The 19,625-nt window shown below is 39.3% G+C and overlaps 2 protein-coding genes across 2 annotated transcripts in view; both read right to left on the bottom strand.

Moving 5' to 3' along the window:
- The window catches only part of LOC117993136 (uncharacterized), an 84,505-nt gene that overhangs the window by 43,497 nt on the left and 21,383 nt on the right, over nucleotides 1–19,625 (bottom strand). The gene's annotated exons all lie outside the window — the stretch shown is intronic.
- Nucleotides 6,024–7,096, bottom strand: LOC138403960 (uncharacterized). The gene is made up of 2 exons (XM_069506337.1): nucleotides 7,090–7,096; nucleotides 6,024–6,421 (listed from the first exon to the last, which is right to left on the bottom strand). The coding sequence occupies exons 1-2, from the start codon at nucleotides 7,094–7,096 to the stop codon at nucleotides 6,024–6,026; spliced, it is 405 nt and encodes a 134-aa protein (XP_069362438.1).

Here is a 19,625-nt window from a genome sequence, read left to right as displayed (position 1 = left end):
TCGAGAGCACTTGCTGGAACGCTGAGTTTTCCCATTTGATAGGCTGCTTACACTAATGCGACTGTCGTTGACACAAGTCCCAAAGACAAAATATAAAAATAATACTTAATAACTAGATGATGCCCGCAACTTCATCCGTAAAGTTAGGCCCGTGGGAACTCTTTAATTTTCTGGGATAAAAGCCTTTGTCCTTCCCCGGGATGTAAGCTAACTCTGTACCAAATTTCATCAAAATCAGTTAAATGGTTGGGCCGTGAAAAGCTAACAAAAACAGACAGACAGACAGACAGACGGGAGACAGACAGACACACTTTCGCATTTATAATATTAGTATGAAAGTATGATCTCGAGAAGAATCTCGGCCACTGCGGCCAATCTCCATGGAGATTAACCAACTGCACGGGAGATCAGTACCCTTATTATAAATGCGAAAGTGTGTTTGTTTGTTGGTTTATTGGTTTGTTGGTTTGTCCTTCAATCACGTCGCAACGGTGCAACGAATTGACGTGATTATTTTGTATGGGTATAGATAAAGACCTGGAAAGTGACATAAGCTACTTTTTATCCCGTGAAGTCAAAGAGTTCCCATGGGATTTTCAAAACCCTAATTCTACGCGGACGAAGTCGCGGGCATCAGCTAGTATCTTATAAATTTTTCTGAAAAAATGTAAATAAAATTCGTTGGTTCGAAAGTGTTTTATGAACCAAAAATACTACGTGTGTAGAGGAAGCCTTAATCGGTTTAAGTAAAGCATTAAACAATTTGCATGTAAAGTGCTTCTATTTGAGCGATAATCCTAAACTAGGGACAATTTCAATTGTATTGACATTATTACTACTGCTCGGTAGGGTTGCCATATAATTTATACTAACTGATGCCTGCGACTTCGTTCGCGTGGATTTAGTGTTATCGCTTATATTTGCCGCCTTTGAAACGGACGTCACGTGTTCTGTTGCGCCGACGTTTTGAGTCGATTGTATAAATACGGGTGGTTGATGGTTTTTAAAGTTAGTCTCGTTCCGACGCAAGACTCGATCGACTAATAAATACTTTTCGTGTTTAGGTCGCCATTTTGTCTGAGTGGTCACAATAGCAATTGGACCCCAGTCAAGTTAAATATTGCAGTAAGGTTATTATAAAAGGTAAAACTCTCGATAAGCCTGTGCGCGTCGTGATTAATATTTAACTTCACTTCTGGTACGTTTATATTAGGTTTTTAAATTCCCGTGGGAATTTTTTGATTTTCCGGGATAAAAAGTAGTCTAATGAAAGAAGAGACTGGAAAAGCGCGGCAAATTTGAAAAATATAGCTATAAGCTAGTTGAATATACAAATCATGATACAAACATGTTCCATGATAGACATAATATCGTAGGCGTAACTTATATAACACAGGAAATTTACGATGTATACTCGAATAACGAAATTTTCACGGCTAAGTGCATTTTCATTGTGTTACGACCTTCATTATTGTTCGTATGTCGTCGTATATGTACCTATTACACTTAGGTACTCTCTGCATATTATATTTTTACCTCTATAGACTAGCTTCGTCCACGTGGACTACACAAATTTCAAACCCCTATATGAGCTTATAATATGAGGTAGTTATTTCGAAATTACAGACAGACACTTCAATTTTATTTATAAGTATAGAATTAGATATATAATAGAAAAAATAAAACTGAAAATGTGAATGATTAGTCCTAAATTGTTTTATATTGAAACGTTAAAAATTAAGGCACTAAAAGAGATTGCCCATTTTCTTAGGAGCTTTGGGCCCCCCCTAATATAATTGTTGTGTCACCATGGTTTTAATTTTATTTTGTAGAAAAATAATTAACTCTTTATATTCTGCAAACGATTTCTATTTATTCACCCTGGTTATAAAGAAATCTTATTTTTTATATTGCTGATATTGAGGTTATATTTAATTAATATTTCTTCAAAATAAATGCATGTTTACGATTCTAACTGTAATTGTGGATATTTTCATTAATAGAGTGAAAAAAAGTCGTTATAAAACATAATCGTAAAAAAATAACACATTAAAAAAAAAATTTAAGTTTTGACACCGACGCCACAAATGAGGGCGTTCACGGGCGATCTCCTTTATTATGATGTCTACCTATACTACCTATGAAAATAATTGGATAATACCTATAGAAAAATTAGAAGTTCGGGAACGAACCCAGGGACCTCCCGAAAAGGAAACGGACATCTATCACCGCTTTTTTAAAAGATTTTGTCTTTAAAAAGTATTTTCTTTGTAGAGATGATCATCATGATCATGACCAACCCATCGCCGGCTCACTACAGAACACGGGTCTCCTCTCAGAGATAAAGGTTTTGGCCATAGTCTACCACGCTGGCCATGTTCGGATTGGTAGACTTCACACATCTTTGAGAACATTATGGAGAACTCTTAGATATGCTGGTTTCTTCACGATGTTGTCCTTCACCGTTAAAGCAAGTGATATTTAATTACTTAAAATGCACATAACTCCGAAAAGTTAGAGGTTTTTGTAAAGATGATGTCGTATTTAAATTATCTCGTCTTCATGGAATTCTGATAGAATTTTCGCATCCCAAAACTTCTATGTAATTCTCTCTAATAAATTCTCTGAGGCCTATATAAAGTAACGAGCATCATTTACTTGTAAGCTGAATGTTATAAAGGCCTCATAAAGGTCTTTTCATCCATTTACCTTTTTAGGGTTCCGTTCGGTCTGTCAAGAAACCTACAGGGTAGTTCCCGTTGACCTAGAATCATGAAATTTGGCACGTAGGTAGGTCTTATAGCAGACATTCGGGGAAAAATTGTGGTCTGAATTTGTGGTTACATCACACAAAAAAAAATTAATTGTGGCCATGAACTAATTATTAGTAGGTATTTTCAATTTTCGAAGTAAGATAACTATATCAAGTGGGGTATTATATGAAAGGTCTTTACCTGTGTACTCTTAAACATATTATTATTTATTTTTATGCATAGTTTTTGAATTATCGTGCAAAATGTCGAAAAAATACGACTGTAGTACGGAATCCTCTTTGCGAGAGCCCGACTCGCACTTGGCCGGTTTTTTACATTGTTAGCCCTCATTTTCCAATACACCGAACATCTATTGGATTAAGTAGGTACTGCTGTTTGTGACTGGCGATGTTCTCCATTTGCGATAAATTACAGTAATTTACTATTAATAATCTCTACTATTTTCCAGGTTAAGTCCCGCAAATTGCTATTGCGCTGGAAGTTGGAACCATGTCTCATTAACATCGACATGACGTCATTTTGATGTCAGCCGAAATAATAATATACCATCAGCTCGAAACTTCAGTCGTCGTTCAGCTGACGTTACTGAAATGGCGGCCTCGCGCATTAGCAATTTGCGGGGCTTGTACTACCATTTTCCAGCACAGTTGGAGAGTGTAATAGATATAGTACGCGACAGGTCGAGATGGCAATCAGGGTATGAGGAGGGGGGCCGCCCCGCACACCTGCACGTTATCCGCTCTCGCCCGCACTGTGTTAGTGCGGCAAATCTGCGGGTGTGCGGGGATTTCCCTCCCCGAGTGCATTTCGACTTTTTTCTCTTGCTTGAATATGTCCCGCACAATGTTTTTCTTCATCATTGACGTAAGTGATATTTAATCAGTACCCTTATTATAAATGCGAAAGTGTGTTTGTTTGTTGGTTTATTGGTTTGTTGGTTTGTCCTTCAATCACGACGCAACGGTGCAACGGATTGACGTGAATTTTCACATGGGTATAGGTGAAGATCTGGAGAGTGACATAGGCTACTTTTTATCCCGGAAAATCAAAGAGTTCCTACGGGATTTTTAAAAAAACCTAATTGCACGCGGACAAAGTCGCGGGCATCAGCTAGTTGATTATAAAGGAACATAACTCCGAAAAGTGGCACTGCGTGCCCCGGATCGATCCGGACTCTGGACACCCCGAATAGAAGGGCGAAGACTTAACTACTATAAAAAAAAAAAACTTTATTTAACAAAAACACGTTATTTTGGCGTTGGTTACTAGTGGTCTCCACACTAGGTTAAACCTGTGACGTGGAGTCCATATATGAGTTCCTAGTGGGTTTTACTGAGGACTAGGAAAGTTTAGCTATGCTATCATTGCTTCTCTTAAGCCCCTTAGTAATAAGAAGCTTTGTGGATATAATTATCTCGCATAGTGATGAAAAGCGAGGGCGGTTATCTCGAGTTTCATCGACAAAGCAAATAGTGCGAGAAGAGGGAATTGATTGAGCGGAAAATAACGATACAGGACTGTTCAGTGGGCGTAGTACTTAGCTATACGATTTTACATCTTACAACCGTTGGTAGGTACAATTTGACTTGAAAAACCGGCCAAGTGCCAGTCAGGCTCGCGCAACGAGGGTTCCGTACTATAGTCGTATTTTTTCGTCATTTTGCACGATAATTCAAAAACTATGATGCGCATAAATAAATAAAAATCTGTTTTAGAATGCACAGGTGAAGCCCTTTCATATGATACCCGTGATACTTGTTATAGTTATCTTACTTCGAAAATTGAAAATACTAATTATTAGTTTATGACCACAATTTAATTTTTTTTGTGTGATGTGACCACAAATTCACGGTTTTCAGATTTTTCCCCGAATGCCAGCTAAAAGACTCACCTACCTACCAAATTTCATGATTCTAGGTCAACGGGAAGTATCCTGTAGGTTTCTTGACAGTCCGACAGACAGACAACAAAGTGATCCTATAAGGGTTCCGTTTTTCCTTTTGAGGTACGGAACCCTAAAAATGACGAACCTTCAGACAATGGGGTATGGCATTCTACCGACATGCATACAACCTATATTTAATCAACTAGTTTATGCTCGCGATTCATCGTATCCTATCGCGCTATCCCGCAGCGGGTAAGCGTGGGGGCTGTGTGGGACGTGGGTGTGCGGGGCGTCCCCAACCCGATTGCCATCTCAACCTGTCGCGTACTATACGTCTAGCGGCGAACGTCTATCTGTTGACGATGACTTCATTTTGATATGACTATAACACCTGTACTTTTGCGCCAAAGAGGTTTACCTAATACTCAACACTCATAAAAGTTTGCTTTTATTAAAACAAGGGCCCAAAGTTTCATATTCGTCCAGGTGCTCGAAAACTTTTTCAACTTGAGCAATATGTAAGTTGGAAACTTCTTGCAAATTTATACAAGGCGTAACCCACGCAAAAGTTTATCCACTTAATTCTTATAGGTATGTTATACCTACTCATATTTTCCATAAGTTATTTTAACTGTGTTTTAAGTATTTGTGCACTGGTTGACCTGGCCAGGTTTCGCTCGTGTGTTATTTCTAAATATCCTTTCCTAGAAAGGGCTTGCGTCTTGCGACCTTACGTAGCTGTGTTAGAAAGAAAACCTGCATGCAAAAGGTCAAGTTTCTAGACTCAGCGGTTTGAGCTGTACCTATCTACCTACAGTTTGAGCGGTTTGAGTTGAGGTGTTGATATGTCAATCAATTCCAATTAAATAATGTGTAATAAGTACATCTAGCTCACCCGCCCCGGCTTCGCTTGGGTAGAATTTCTGAAAATTCTGTATTAGAGGGGTCTCCGTTTACGTTATGACGAAAACCTGTTTCCCAAAAAAATATTTTTTACGTTGTAGTGGTTTTGGAAGTCGGGTTTTACATCTATTTGAGATGGCAGTCGATGTATAAGGCGGGGCGACGCCCCGCACACCCACACGTCACCCGCGCTCGCCCGCCCGCTGTCTGGGTGTGCGAGGCGTTGCCTTCTCGATTGCCATTTCAACCTGTCGCGTACATTACCTACCTAGTACCACCTCGTACCAAAATTATAAGTTTTTAGACGCAGCAATTTGGTTGGTTGTTATGTCCACGATAAGAACCAAATATAGTCAGATTTCTCATACAAAAACTGTTACAACATCCATTTTATTTTATTCGTGCGATTGTAAAATCTGCTTTAACTTTAAATTGCTTCTTCTTCTTCTAGTGCCTCTCCATTACTGAAGGTAAGCAGTCAGTTTTTTAAACTTCTCCCTGTCCATGGCTAGGCGGAATAGTTCTCCGACTGTTTTTATACCAGTCCACTCTCTGATGTTACGTAGCCATGACTTCTTTCTTCTTCCCACCCCTCTTTTCCCAGCTATTTTACCCATCATGATTGTCTGCAGCAGGCGGTACATATCGTGTCGCAAAATATGACCCAGGTACGAGATCTTACGCTGCTTGATGGTTTTAACCAACTCGGTCTTTTTCTGCATCCGGGCAAGAACCTCAGCGTTGGATACTTTAGCCGTCCAGCTTTTGCGGAGCATCCTGCGATACGTCCACATTTCGAAGGCTTCGATCTTTTTCCTCAAGTCCTCCACTAGGGTCCATGCCTCGCAACCATATAGAACTACGGGCCAATAATCAATATTAAAACGTCTCTATTCCCCACCAAATGGCTGGCAGTTCTATATTATTATGTAGGTAGGTATCTACACTCTATACTGTCTCTTCGGACGTAGGTATACAATATCTCAAGTGACCTGGGGGTTGAAATACAGCGCTCGCCTTTCAAGATAAATGTCACCGACTTGTATCTTTCCATCGTTATTCTTTAACGTAGTTTATTTTACAATTTATTATATGTAAATAAAACTACGGTCCAAAAGCTCGGATTTTTTTTTCATTCAGTCACGATACCCTCAAGATCTACCCTCTACCCGTTAGTTAAACGTAATTTGACAATTGAATAAATTTTTATACTCATTTATTCATTCAATTTTTATTTTATTTTAATTTCAGTTAAACATTATTTTATTATATTGTATTATATGTACAGTGCATAACTTGCTGGATTAAGACCCCATTACACACGGACGACTAGTCGCCCGGCGACTCAGTCGGTCACAGCTGGACATAGGCCTTTCCATATACCATATTCGAGCAAAATAAATGATTCTGATTCTGATTCTGAATAGATACAGGTGCGTGTGCTCAGGATCGAACCCCAGACCCTCCAACTAGGAGGCCGATGTCTTAACCACTAGGCTATCACCGCTATTCCACCCCCTTTCTCACCCTTCATTATGATCAACCTATCGCCGGCTCCCTACAGAGCCACACTGGCCAAGTGCAGATTGACAGACTTCACACACCTTCGACTATATTATGGAGAATTCTCAGGCATGCAGCTTTCCTCGCGATATTTCCTTCACCGTTAAAATAAGGTGATGCAAGGTTCAATTAGGTAATTAAAACGCACATAACTCCAAAAAGTTAGGCTAGGCTATCACAGCTTGTAATACCTTTAATTGTTATGATGAGATACATATATAGGTACTAAATATATCTCCGTCAGTTCCTATAATTATGCTGGTTAGATTAAACGAAGCTATTAATAGGCAAAGCGAACGGATTATTGCGCTTGTCTAGGCTTTGAATTATCTGATAATTATCCTCTAGCTTCTGCGAATTCGGCAGCGTGGTATTCAAACTGTGTGTCACATGTAACTATAGGTATACTTAATGCGTAAAAAATGACTCCTCACGCGCCATTTTAACTTTTTATGTTAAATTTAATGTCAAAAGCACGATTTTAGCCCTTATTAGTTGACCTATAGAATTACAGTCTTATTTTTTGACATTTTGCACGATAAATCAAAAACTATTATGCATAAAAATAAATAAAAAATTGTTTTAGAATGTACACGTAAAACGCTTTCATAATATGATATGCCACTTGGTATAGTTATCTAACTTTGAAAATTGAAAATACTAATTAAATATTTGTTCATGAACACCTTTTAATTTTTTTATTTGTGATGCAACCAGAAATTCACGGTTTTCGGATTTATTCATTTACTATAAGACCTACATACCTACCAAATTTCATGATTCTAGGTCAACGGGAAGTACCCTATAGGTATTCTTGATAGAGACGACGGACAGACAGACAACAAAGTGATCCTATAAGGGTTCCTTTTTTCCTTTTGGGTTACGGAACCCTAAAAATCACTTCCCGTGAAAAATCACATGTGAAATCGCAGCGAAGAAAAACAAAATCACCAAATGAAAATAATTCAAAAGTAGCAATAATGCCATCTCTACTGCTTAGTATTTCAAGGTCTTGATTCCTACTGAGGATCGCATCCATTAGGTCTAAGTTCTAACCTTTATGTAAATGTCTACATTTTCTTTGGCCTTAGTGACCGTGTTGAAACTTGCGGGTGACATTTATATACTGTGTTCTTTAAGCTATAAGTGCTTGCTGAAAAATTTCCGTGACAGAATATATTAGTGAAATATACGGAAAGTTCGATCAGTGTATGATTCATCAATCATCATGATCAACCCATCGCCCGGCTCACTACAGAGCACGGGTTTCCTCTTAGAAAAGGGTTCTGGCCATAGTCTACCACTCTGGCCATGTGCGGATTGGTAGGCTTCACACACCTTTGACATTATAAATAATAAATAAATAAATTTCTTTATTTCAGGCCGTGGCCCATGTGGTGTTAGTAAATAGTAGTACACAATATTTAAAAACTTAAGAACTATGTTAGTACGTACAGCTTACATGTAATTAAAATAAAAACCTTAATTTGTATAAATCCCCGAACAGTCTATAGATCTCTTAAGAGACTTGCAATTAAAATAAACTAATTTCATTCTTTCCTTATTTATGATATCTTCAACTATTCGTAGGTAAAATACTCGGTTGCAAATTACTCCTCTGTAGATTACTTTCTTGTAGATTCTTACACATCTCGGTTTTGCTATTAAATATGACAAACTTGCGATATAAAATTAAAGTAGGCCACATGCTCTCGTCCATGGAAACACTTAACTTATCCTTAGGAATATATAACTTATATGCCGCATAACCTTTTTTCTGTTTCATATTTACGCTTTCTAAGAAAACTGGTAGGTATATCCTACCAGTTTTCTTTTCAATGTAACTCTGAATGTCTTCCATAGGAGATTCCCGAGGATTATGGAGAACTCTCACGCATGCAGGTTTCCTCACGATGTTTTCCTTCACCTTGTGTCGCTTTTTCATCATCATCGTGTTTCAAATGACAACCGTACTAAAGAAGATTTCCCTACCAGATAGGAGACGACCTAGGCACGCTCTCCATGTTCAAAACGACCAAATAACGACAGACAATACAGGGAGTATTACAGTTAGGATTAGGTAACACACCAACCACAACCTCAACACAGCGTCTTCCCAACGAAGACGAGGCCCCCGATTTCTTACGTCACCCGGCCGTGGACCCTTACCACGTTTTGGGGGCGTGCGGATTAAATCATCTCCCACACACCATTCGTCATAACGTCATCCTAAGCCGAGTTCCGAGTCTCACATTAGGGCCCTTAGAACGACGTTACCCTCCGATGCCGTCGAGCCCGAGGGCTCAAATCCATACTTCAAACCCAACCCACCGGTGACGCTTAACGGCCAGTAGGGCCAGCAGTATAACACAATCCGATAGAAAAAAAAAAGGTTCTTGACGTTGTCCTTTAACATATTTTTTTTGTTTTTAAAAAAAAAAAAAAAATATTAGCCATGTTAAAAGACAAATGTTCCCCTTTCCTCTCCAACTAAGCGTCAAGCTTGTGCTAGGAGTAGGTACGACAATAGTGCAACGGGCGGGGTTTGAACCATCGACCACTTCGTCGTTCACCACGTTGTGGGGTTTTGAGTCCACTCCTTTATCCGTTGAGCTATAGAGGCTCAAATTCCATTAAAACGTACTATAGCTTAGACACCTGAACGCTGGAATGTCTGACCTTCATTCATTCGTCTCTGATTACTTTGCCAAGGTCTCCATTACAAGGGTCGTGCTTATCAGACTTTAGAATACATTTATCAGGCCGTACCTTGAATTAGAATGTAAATGTTCACCATTATTCTGAGGCGTGTGAGAATGGGAGCTTTTTGGGAGCTCCGTTTGCTATATATCCGACAAGCGTTTAAAAGGGTTTAAAAGGAAGGTACTTGTAAGTAAGGCTTTTAAAAGGTTTTTCTGTATGTACCTGTCTCTAATATGAAAGCACTAGCTGATGCCCGCGACTTCGTACGCGTGGATTTAGATTATTAAAAATCCCGTGGAAACTCTTTGATTTTCCGGGATAAAAAGTAGCCTATGTCACCCTCCAAGTTTTAAACTATACCCATGCACATAATCACATCGATCCGTTGCTCTGTTGCGACGTGATTGAAGGACAAACCAACAAACCAATAAACCAACAAACCAACTGTCTGTCTGTCTGTCTGTCAAGACCATTTTGCAGGATCGCGTGAAGGTAGCAAGTTGAAATTAATCCTTATATCGTAATAATATATTAAATATGAAATTTTGCAAATTCGGATGTTTGTTACTCCTTCATACTACAAGGAACGGACAGTGGAGGTTTAGTAATAGGGTCCCATTGGCACCCTTCGGGTATGAAACCCTAACAATCAACCTTCTATATCAACGCAATCAAATAGAAACGCATAGAAAAAAAAAACCTGTAGAACCCATAAACGTGGGCGGTTCTGTGACAACTAAAATAAAAAATATAAATAAATCAATAAGAGTTTAAAGAGATATTGCCCTGAAAGATCGAGGAGATTGCTTGAATCAAGGGACCTCACACTATGCTCCTAATTTAACCAGCTTTCCAAAAAAAGGTAACTTAAGCATAAATCTAGAACCTCGATTAAGATCTCTTAGAGGGGCCGCCTGTTTTAGTTAATCAAATAATAAAATCCGGTAGAATTTTCCAAGCTAAACCACTCTCAATTTTTGTGTAAACAAAAATGTCTTCTATTTTGATAGAGATAAAGTTCAGTGTGGAAGAAATTGCTTTTATAGTGTAGGAGAAGGTCGCGTGAACTCGTCAGCAATTATGTCTGTGCTATCGCTTAGATGCAGGCGTTAATCGAGTGCCGTGAACGAAGCTAGGGATGACACTTTGAAAAACTTTTCGAAAAAGAAAATATAAGTACCTATTTCTTGATCCATGTTAATAGATGGTACACAATACACACACTTATGTATGTGCAATATGTTATAATCTAGGGAAAATTGTAAAAGATTAATGGAGCCATAGAAATTGCAACGCAGTATTAAAAGATTTTAGGGGTTTTTAGATCTTCGGGTTATCACAACGATTGTTCACCTGCGCTATTTGAAGAGGTCTGTTATATAAAACTCAGAAATAAAATTTTAGATAAATATTTATAATAACCAACTGGCTGATGCCTGCGGGCCGCGACTTGGACGTGGATTTCGACGCAGAAAAAAAAAATCGTTTGAAAAAAAAAACCAAATCAACCATAATAATATGGGTACTGATATTTGAACATAATATTTCTCTGTCACAGTATAATTCTGGTCAAAATGAGTCAAAAGTTAAAATGAGTCGTGAGTTAGTCAGTCACGCAGTCAGTCAGCTTTTGCTTTTGTATAAGTATTTAGACGATGTTAATGGTGAATAAATTGGAGAACATAAAGGTTCTTGAGAGTGCCCGGTTTTGTATAAGGTTCGGAAACAACACGTTGTCACTAGCAAAAGTTGGATATAAAAGGTGACAACCCTATAGTTAACAAGTTTCAACATCGTCTGTTGAATCCCTGCGGATGTTTGAGTCTTCAACACAAGGTGCGAACATAATGGAGGGCTTTCGTTAATGAATACCTTGCCTTGGGACAGTAATCACTGGGAATAGGTAATTAATGAAACTTGGTAGACGAAACAACCGGGTAAGACTTCGGTCTCCTATTCGAAGATCTGGTTTGATCCTATGGGCACGCACCTTTAACTTTTCGTTGCTATATGCGTCTACCCCTATTATAAATGCGAAAGTGTGTTTGTTTGTTGGTTTATTGGTTTGTTGGTTTGTCCTTCAATCACGTCGCAATGGAGCAACGGATTGACGTGATTTTTTGCATGGGTAATAGTCCAATACCTGGAAAGTGACATAGGCTACTTTTTACGGCGTTCCGAACCAGTGGTAAATTAAAACTACCTGACTATTCATAAACACTTGTAAAAAGTTTACATGAATAAAAATTTTTATTTATTTATTTATTATTTATTTATCCCGGAAAATCAAAGAGTTCCCACGGGATTTTTACAAAACCTAAATCGAGTTGCTGATAAAATGAATAGCTAGTTATTTTATTAACAAAAGTGCCCATACAAGTTACTTAAAAAGCTTTTGGCACGGTGTTACAACACAATTTTGTTTCACGAATTTTTCCCCGAATTTTAGGTACAATATAACTAGAGCGTTGAAAATGTAGGTACATAAAGCACGAAGCAAACGACAAACTGCGATGATTTAACTTGTTCACTTCATACCGACTTTAATACAGTTGTAATTCATCCAGTCACAATTTAGCTACTTTGACTTTATGCGAACTGCATTTTGATGTGTAGCATTGCAGTAACTTTATAGAGCACTAGCGACAACTATTAAAACTTGTACTACTTTTTCTATTCGGGCCCATAGTACTATAGGTACTAAATATATCTCCGTCAGTTCCTATAATTATGCTGGTTAGATTAAACGGAGCTATTACATTGAACGGATTATTGCGTTACTCTAGGCTTTGAATTATCTGATAATTATCCTCTAGCTTCTGCGAATTCGGCAGCGTGGTATTCAAACTGTGTGTCACATGTAACTATAGGTATACTTAATGCGTAAAAAATGACTCCTCACGCGCCATTTTAACTTTTTATGTTAAATTTAATGTCAAAAGCACGATTTTAGCCCTTATTAGTTGACCTATAGAATTACAGTCTTATTTTTTGACATTTTGCACGATAAATCAAAAACTATTATGCATAAAAATAAATAAAAAATTGTTTTAGAATGTACACGTAAAACGCTTTCATAATATGATATGCCACTTGGTATAGTTATCTAACTTTGAAAATTGAAAATACTAATTAAATATTTGTTCATGAACACCTTTTAATTTTTTTATTTGTGATGCAACCACAAATTCACGCTTTTCGGATTTATTCATTTACTATAAGACCTACATACCTACCAAATTTCATGATTCTAGGTCAACGGGAAGTACCCTATAGGTATTCTTGATAGAGACGACGGACAGACAGACAACAAAGTGATCCTATAAGGGTTCCTTTTTTCCTTTTGGGTTACGGAACCCTAAAAATCACTTCCCGTGAAAAATCACATGTGAAATCGCAGCGAAGAAAAACAAAATCACTGTAGTGTAATTATATTATAGAACATGAGGGTATTCTCAAAATAAATTCAGTTGTTGGTCAACCAGCCTCGTTTTATTACATGGTGGCAGCGGCGAGAGTGAAAAATGATAAATTAAAGAGTAATAGTAATGTGATAATTAAATAATAAGCAATAAAAGTGATATTAGTAAAGTGATTATTGAAAATAAGTAAGAATGGAGCACGCACGACCGCCACCGGAGCTAAATATAGAAGGAAGTCCAGCCGTGCGGGCTGAGGCGTGGTCAAAATGGTGGAAGCAATTCGAAATATTCCTCAAGGCATCCGGGATAATAAAAGAAACTCAGGATGTACAGGCCAGCTTGCTGGTAAACCTCATCGGGCCAGACGGTTATGAAATTTATTCTACATTCACGTACAATAAAGGTGAAAGTGCAGACGACCTGAAATGTTTAAAAAGTAAATTTGATAACTTTTTTGGAACCAAGAAGGCTAACGTGACGATGTTAAGATTTAAGTTTTTTACAAGAAATCAAAGCGACGGTGAGACTATAGGTAAATATGTAACCGCGCTCAGATTACTCAGCCAAGATTGCAAATTCGAGCATCTCACGGATGATTTAATAAAAGATCGGATCGTATGTGGCATATCTAACAATGTCGTGCGAGATCGACTGTTGAGAACGGACGATTTAAATCTGGCGAAGGCGGTGCAAATTTGCGAGGCTGATGAGGCGTCCAGGCACGAAAGTCGTCAAATACAGGAGGCAAGTTCGAGCATACGGGTGGATGGAGTGGCTGGTCGGAGCGGTCGCGAGGCTGGACGAGGCAGTGATCGAGGCGACTGGTCGGCGTCGAGAAGCGCGCGCGGGTCCTGGCGCGGCGCCGCCGCCGCCAGTGGGGCGCGCGACGAGGAGCGCCGGGGCGTGCGCCCGCGCCGGGAGGGCCGCGCTTGCTATCGGTGCGGCCGTGATTTTTGTGATGAGCTGCGGTGCCCAGCTATTCAAGCTATTTGTTTTACGTGTAAATCCCGGGGGCATTTTTCCCGGAAGTGTAGATCAGTGGGAAAGCGGGTTCACAAAATAAGTGAGAGTAGTGAATCGGACGGATCTAATGATGAGTTAATTTATGTGAATGTGATTAGCGATGGTAAGCCGAAGGAATGGACTACGTTTTTGGACTTTAGTGGTAAGCAATTAGAATTCAAATTAGATACAGGATCGATGATAAATATTTTGTCAAAATTCGAGTATGAGGAATTAGGCCTTAATTTTAAAAATTTAAGTCCCTACCGTGGCCGTGTGCATTCTTACACGGGTAATATTGTGCCGATAATAGGACAGTGTTATGTATTATTTAAGTATAAACAAGTAGAATATAACCTAAAATTTGTAGTGTGTAATATGAAATGTCAAAATATTTTAGGTCTGAGTGCTTGTGTGAAGTTAGGCTTGATACAGCGGGTAGACGCATTGGATATTGATAATGATTATAGGGATCTATTTAAGGGCCTGGGAAAATTACCGGGAGTACACAGATTAACCATAGATAAAACGGTGCAACCGAGCATATGTCCAGCTCGCAAGGTTCCACTAGGGCTTAAAGATAAACTGTATAGTGAGTTGCAGCGTATGGAGGAACTGGACGTGATTCGTAAAGTGCACCGTCCGACTGAATGGGTTAATGCTATTGTGATAACAGCGAAAAAGAACGGAGATATACGTGTGTGCTTAGACCCGCGACCGTTAAATCGCGCTATTAAGCGTGCGCATTTCACTCTGCCGACGGTGACCGATCTCGCGTCGCGACTTCGCGGGGCGAGTTTCTTTAGCGTGCTCGACGCTCGCTGTGGGTTTTGGATGCTGCAGCTGGACGATGCCAGCGCCGACCTGTGTACCTTCAGCACACCTTTCGGCAGATACCAGTTCTTGCGGTTACCGTATGGAATAAGCTGTGCGCCAGAATTATTTCATTCGAGGGTGCGACAACATCTGGAAGACCTGGAAGGGGTCGATTCCTTTATCGATGATATAGTAGTTTGGGGTAGAACTCGCGAAGAGCATGATTTACGTCTAAAACGATTACTAGAGAGGGCACGGGAAATAGACATGAGATTTAATAAGGATAAGTGTAAATTCGGAGTTAAAGAAATAACGTACTTGGGGCATATTTTCGATGAACGCGGTATGAGACCGGACGTAAATAAAGTGAAAGCTATCTTAGAAATGCCTGAGCCTAGGGATAGAAAATCGTTGGAGCGGTTTCTAGGTATGATTAATTACTTATCGAAGTTTGTTCCCAATTATTCACAGTCGGTAGCAGTCCTTAGGTATCTATTAAAGAAAAATTCTGAATGGGTCTGGGATTCGGTGCACTCGGAAGCAGTGAATTTATTAAAAAATAAAATCGCAACGGCTCCGGTACTAGCGTTGTATTCCAGCGAGCTGCCCGTGGTGCTGTCGGTGGACGCGAGCTCGGAGGCGCTGGGCGCGGTGCTGCTGCAGGGGGGCCGCCCGGTCGAGTTCGCCTCGCTCACGCTCACCGACACGCAGCGACGGTACGCACAAATAGAAAAAGAGATGTTAGCCATCGTCTTTGCGTGTGAACGTTTTCACCAGTATATATTTGGGAGATGTGACATCACGGTACAGAGTGATCATAAACCGCTCGAAGCTATTTTTACAAAATCGCTTTCCTCGGTTCCCGCGAGGCTACAGCGCATGTTGTTAAGGATTCAAAGATATGATTTTAAGGTCACTTATACTCCGGGAAAGTATATGTATATAGCGGACACGTTATCTCGTGCGCCGTTATCAGATTATATGTATGAAAAATTTAATGAAAGTTTGGAGGCTCAGACTTGTTTTATGATTAATAATTTACAGTTCAGCAATCAAAAGCTAAGGCTGATAAAAGAACATATAGAAAAAGATGAAGAATGCCAAGAAATACTGAAGTATATAGTAGAAGGATGGCCTAGAAATAAATACGACGTAAAAGTTAATCTTAGAGTTTTTTGGTCTTATCGTGAAAGTTTTCAATATGTGGATGGTTTAATATTAAAGGATTATTTGTTGTATATCCCAAGAGCCTTACGAGGAGATATGTTACAGAGAATTCACGAGGGGCATCTCGGTATGGACCGGTGCAAGCGGCGCGCGCGACAAGTGATGTTCTGGGTAGGCATGTCGCGCGACATCGAGCGCGCGGTGCGCGAGTGCGCGACGTGCGAGCGGTATGCGCCGGCGCCGGGCCGGGAGCCGATGTTGCCGCACTCTATTCCTGATGTACCCTGGCTCAAAGTGGGCTCGGATATATTCGAGTATAGGAAGAAGTATTATCTCATTTTAGTAGATTATTTCTCTAACTTTGTTGAAGTTACAGAATTAAATCTTATAAATAGTAAGTCTATAATAAAGGCTATGAAAGAACAATTCGCAAGACATGGAATACCAAACGAATTAGTGACTGACAATTTTTCTGCGTATGTATCTAGTGAATTTCGGGCCTTCCTTAGTGCATGGGATATCAAACACGTCACATCTTCTCCCTTATATGCACAGAGTAATGGTAAAAGTGAACGGAGTGTCCGTACTGTTAAAAACTTACTAAACTAGCGGCACGCTATGATGGCCGGTTTGACGTTTGTCCGCTCATGAAGTTCCGTATTAATTGATAACGACTTTGAAGGAAATAATTGTATTACTTTATTGACGATAGTGATGTGCAGAGATTCATAAATTTTATCGAATGTAGTTTTAGGTTTAGGACTCAAAATTTATTTATTAAATTGATTTCTTAAATGTATACAAGTGTAGAAAAATCAGTTTGCACCATTTAAGGGGTGAATGTACTTGTGAATATGAACAATTTTCACTATGTGGACAAACCTCTGAAATCGCAAAAAAATATCAATAAATTTTTAAAAATGGAATCTAATACGATCGTCACATAGGATCGCTGGCTAGCACAACTACTACCTCCGGCAAACTCGCGTCAATGCTCAATGCAAAACAAAGCAGTTTCGAATTGACGTTGCTTCGAAAAGTATAAACTGTCAGTGCAATGCGATTGTGATATAGTTTTGACCTGGCTTTGGATTTCAAATATTGATACTGCATTACTGTTGACCCTTGCTCGTTAATTTGGACTCTGTTCAAGCCCTTTGTTGTGGATTTCGTCGATATGACCGAACGTACGCAGAGAACTGTTCTAAATAGTCAGACACGTGAGTTCCTAATACGCCTTCGTAACTATTTCGATCGTGAAGCTCAAAATGGAGGGCCAATTTTACCTATAACGTCAGTGGTTGAACGCGTAGCTGATGCGCTTAATATTGGACAACGAACTGTTAGACGGATAACTAAAAAAAATATGGCGAGACTGGCACAGAAGAAAATAAACTTCACACACCAAAAAAGAGAAAACGAGCAAAACCAGTCGTAGGCATCGATAGCTTTGATGCCGATGCTATCCGAAGACATGTTTACGGCTACTATTTACAGAAGGAGTATCCAACAAGAAAAAAGTTGGTGCATTCACTGAAGGAAGCTGGATTATTCTTCGGTGGGGAAAGTTCTTTAACGAAGATTTTGAAGACCATTGGATTTCGATACAAAAAATGTAACAAACGCAAAATATTGATGGAAAGATTTGATATAGCGATGGCAAGGTATACTTTTTTACGGCAAGTGAAAGAAATCAAAAATTGGCAAAATGTTGTGTTCTTGGATGAAACATGGCTTAATGCTAACCATACTGTAGGCCGTTCTTGGAACGATGACACAGCAGCATCTACTTCCAAAGTTCCTGTAGGAAAAGGATCGCGACTTATAATTTGTCACGCCGGAACCATCAACGGGTTTGTCGAAGGTTCTCTCATGGCTTTTGCGTCAAAAACCACTGGAGACTATCATGAAGACATGAATGGAGAAAAGTTTACTGAATGGTTTACCTCAATGTTGTGTAGCCTCCCTGAACCATCTATTATAATTATGGACAACGCCCCATACCACTCGATGCAAATTGACAAGCCACCTGCCCAATCCCAAAAGAAAGCTGATATCGTCGCATGGCTTCGTAAAAATGGCGTAGATGCAAACATGAATATGTTAAAAGCGGAATTAGTACGTCTTTTAAAAGAAAACAAACCAACCAAGATCCGATACGTCATTGACGAAATAGCATTAGAACATGGGCACAGAGTTATACGGTTACCGCCTTACCATTGTGAGTATAATGCGATTGAGTTGGTGTGGGCTCAAATTAAGGGATATGCTGCAAGACACAATACAGAACCCCCATTTACCACAAAAAAAATGCTAAAATTATTAGAAGAAGCTTGTGAACATGTGACTAAAGGAGACTGGGAAAAGGTTGTGAATAGAACTGTTAAATTAATAAGGGAAGATTATGAAAGAGATGTGAAAATAGATAATATTATAGAAAACGAACATATAATTATTAATGTATGTGATGATAGCAGTGACGACAGTGAAAATAGTAGTATGGACGAATCTGATTAATTATGGCCTTTTGTGGCACCTTTTTCGGTATCTTTTGTATTCATATGTTTCTTGTGTGCATATAAAGTATGTATATTCATTTTCGTTCAAATATTCAGTTCGTTCAAATAAATTAAATAAACATATACATTTTTGTTTTATTAAACCTATTTAATCAGGTACAAAAACAAAACTTAATTGTTTTTTGTTCGAGAATAAATTGACATTCCACATCACTATTGTAATGTGTCAAACCGGCCATCATAGCGTGCCGCTAGTGTAAAGAAATGTTGCGACTCGGGCGAAGATTATTACATAGGGCTGTTAAATTTGAGAACTACGCCACGAGAAAATATCGATTCGCCCGCGCAAATTCTTATGGGTAGGAGACTAAACACGCGGTTGCCTACATATCACAAACTCTTGGATGAAACAGTCGATCGTAAAAGAAATTATAGTGCTATATTGAAGCATCAACAAAAACAAAAACTAAATTATGATAGGTCTGCGAAACCCCTTCCACCGCTTCACACGAATGATAAGGTTGTGATAGTAGACGGCAAGGAACGCAAGCTTGCGAAAGTGGTTCAGCAGACTGCGGAACCTAGGTCTTATTTTGTAGAAGACCAAACCAGGCGTATATATAGGCGCAATAGGCGACATCTGGTAAATAGAAAGGGCGAACAGACGTCCGAGGGAAGGCACAATGATTGCGAGACACGTTCAACTGAAACTAGTGCGAGTACAGGTGAGTCCGGTACGGTTGCAGATACTAATCTCATGGGTACGGGACCAGCCAAAATGACGTCGAAAGACGCTGTTTTGCTGCAGGATTGTGCCTTGCCTCGTCGCACGAGAAGGGCTTGCCGTTTAAACAATAAAAATAATTCAGAA

Source organism: Maniola hyperantus, chromosome 23 (genome assembly GCF_902806685.2).
Source record: "Maniola hyperantus chromosome 23, iAphHyp1.2, whole genome shotgun sequence".
Lineage (NCBI taxonomy): Eukaryota > Metazoa > Arthropoda > Insecta > Lepidoptera > Nymphalidae > Maniola > Maniola hyperantus.
This window is presented reverse-complemented; position numbering and strand designations above follow the sequence as displayed.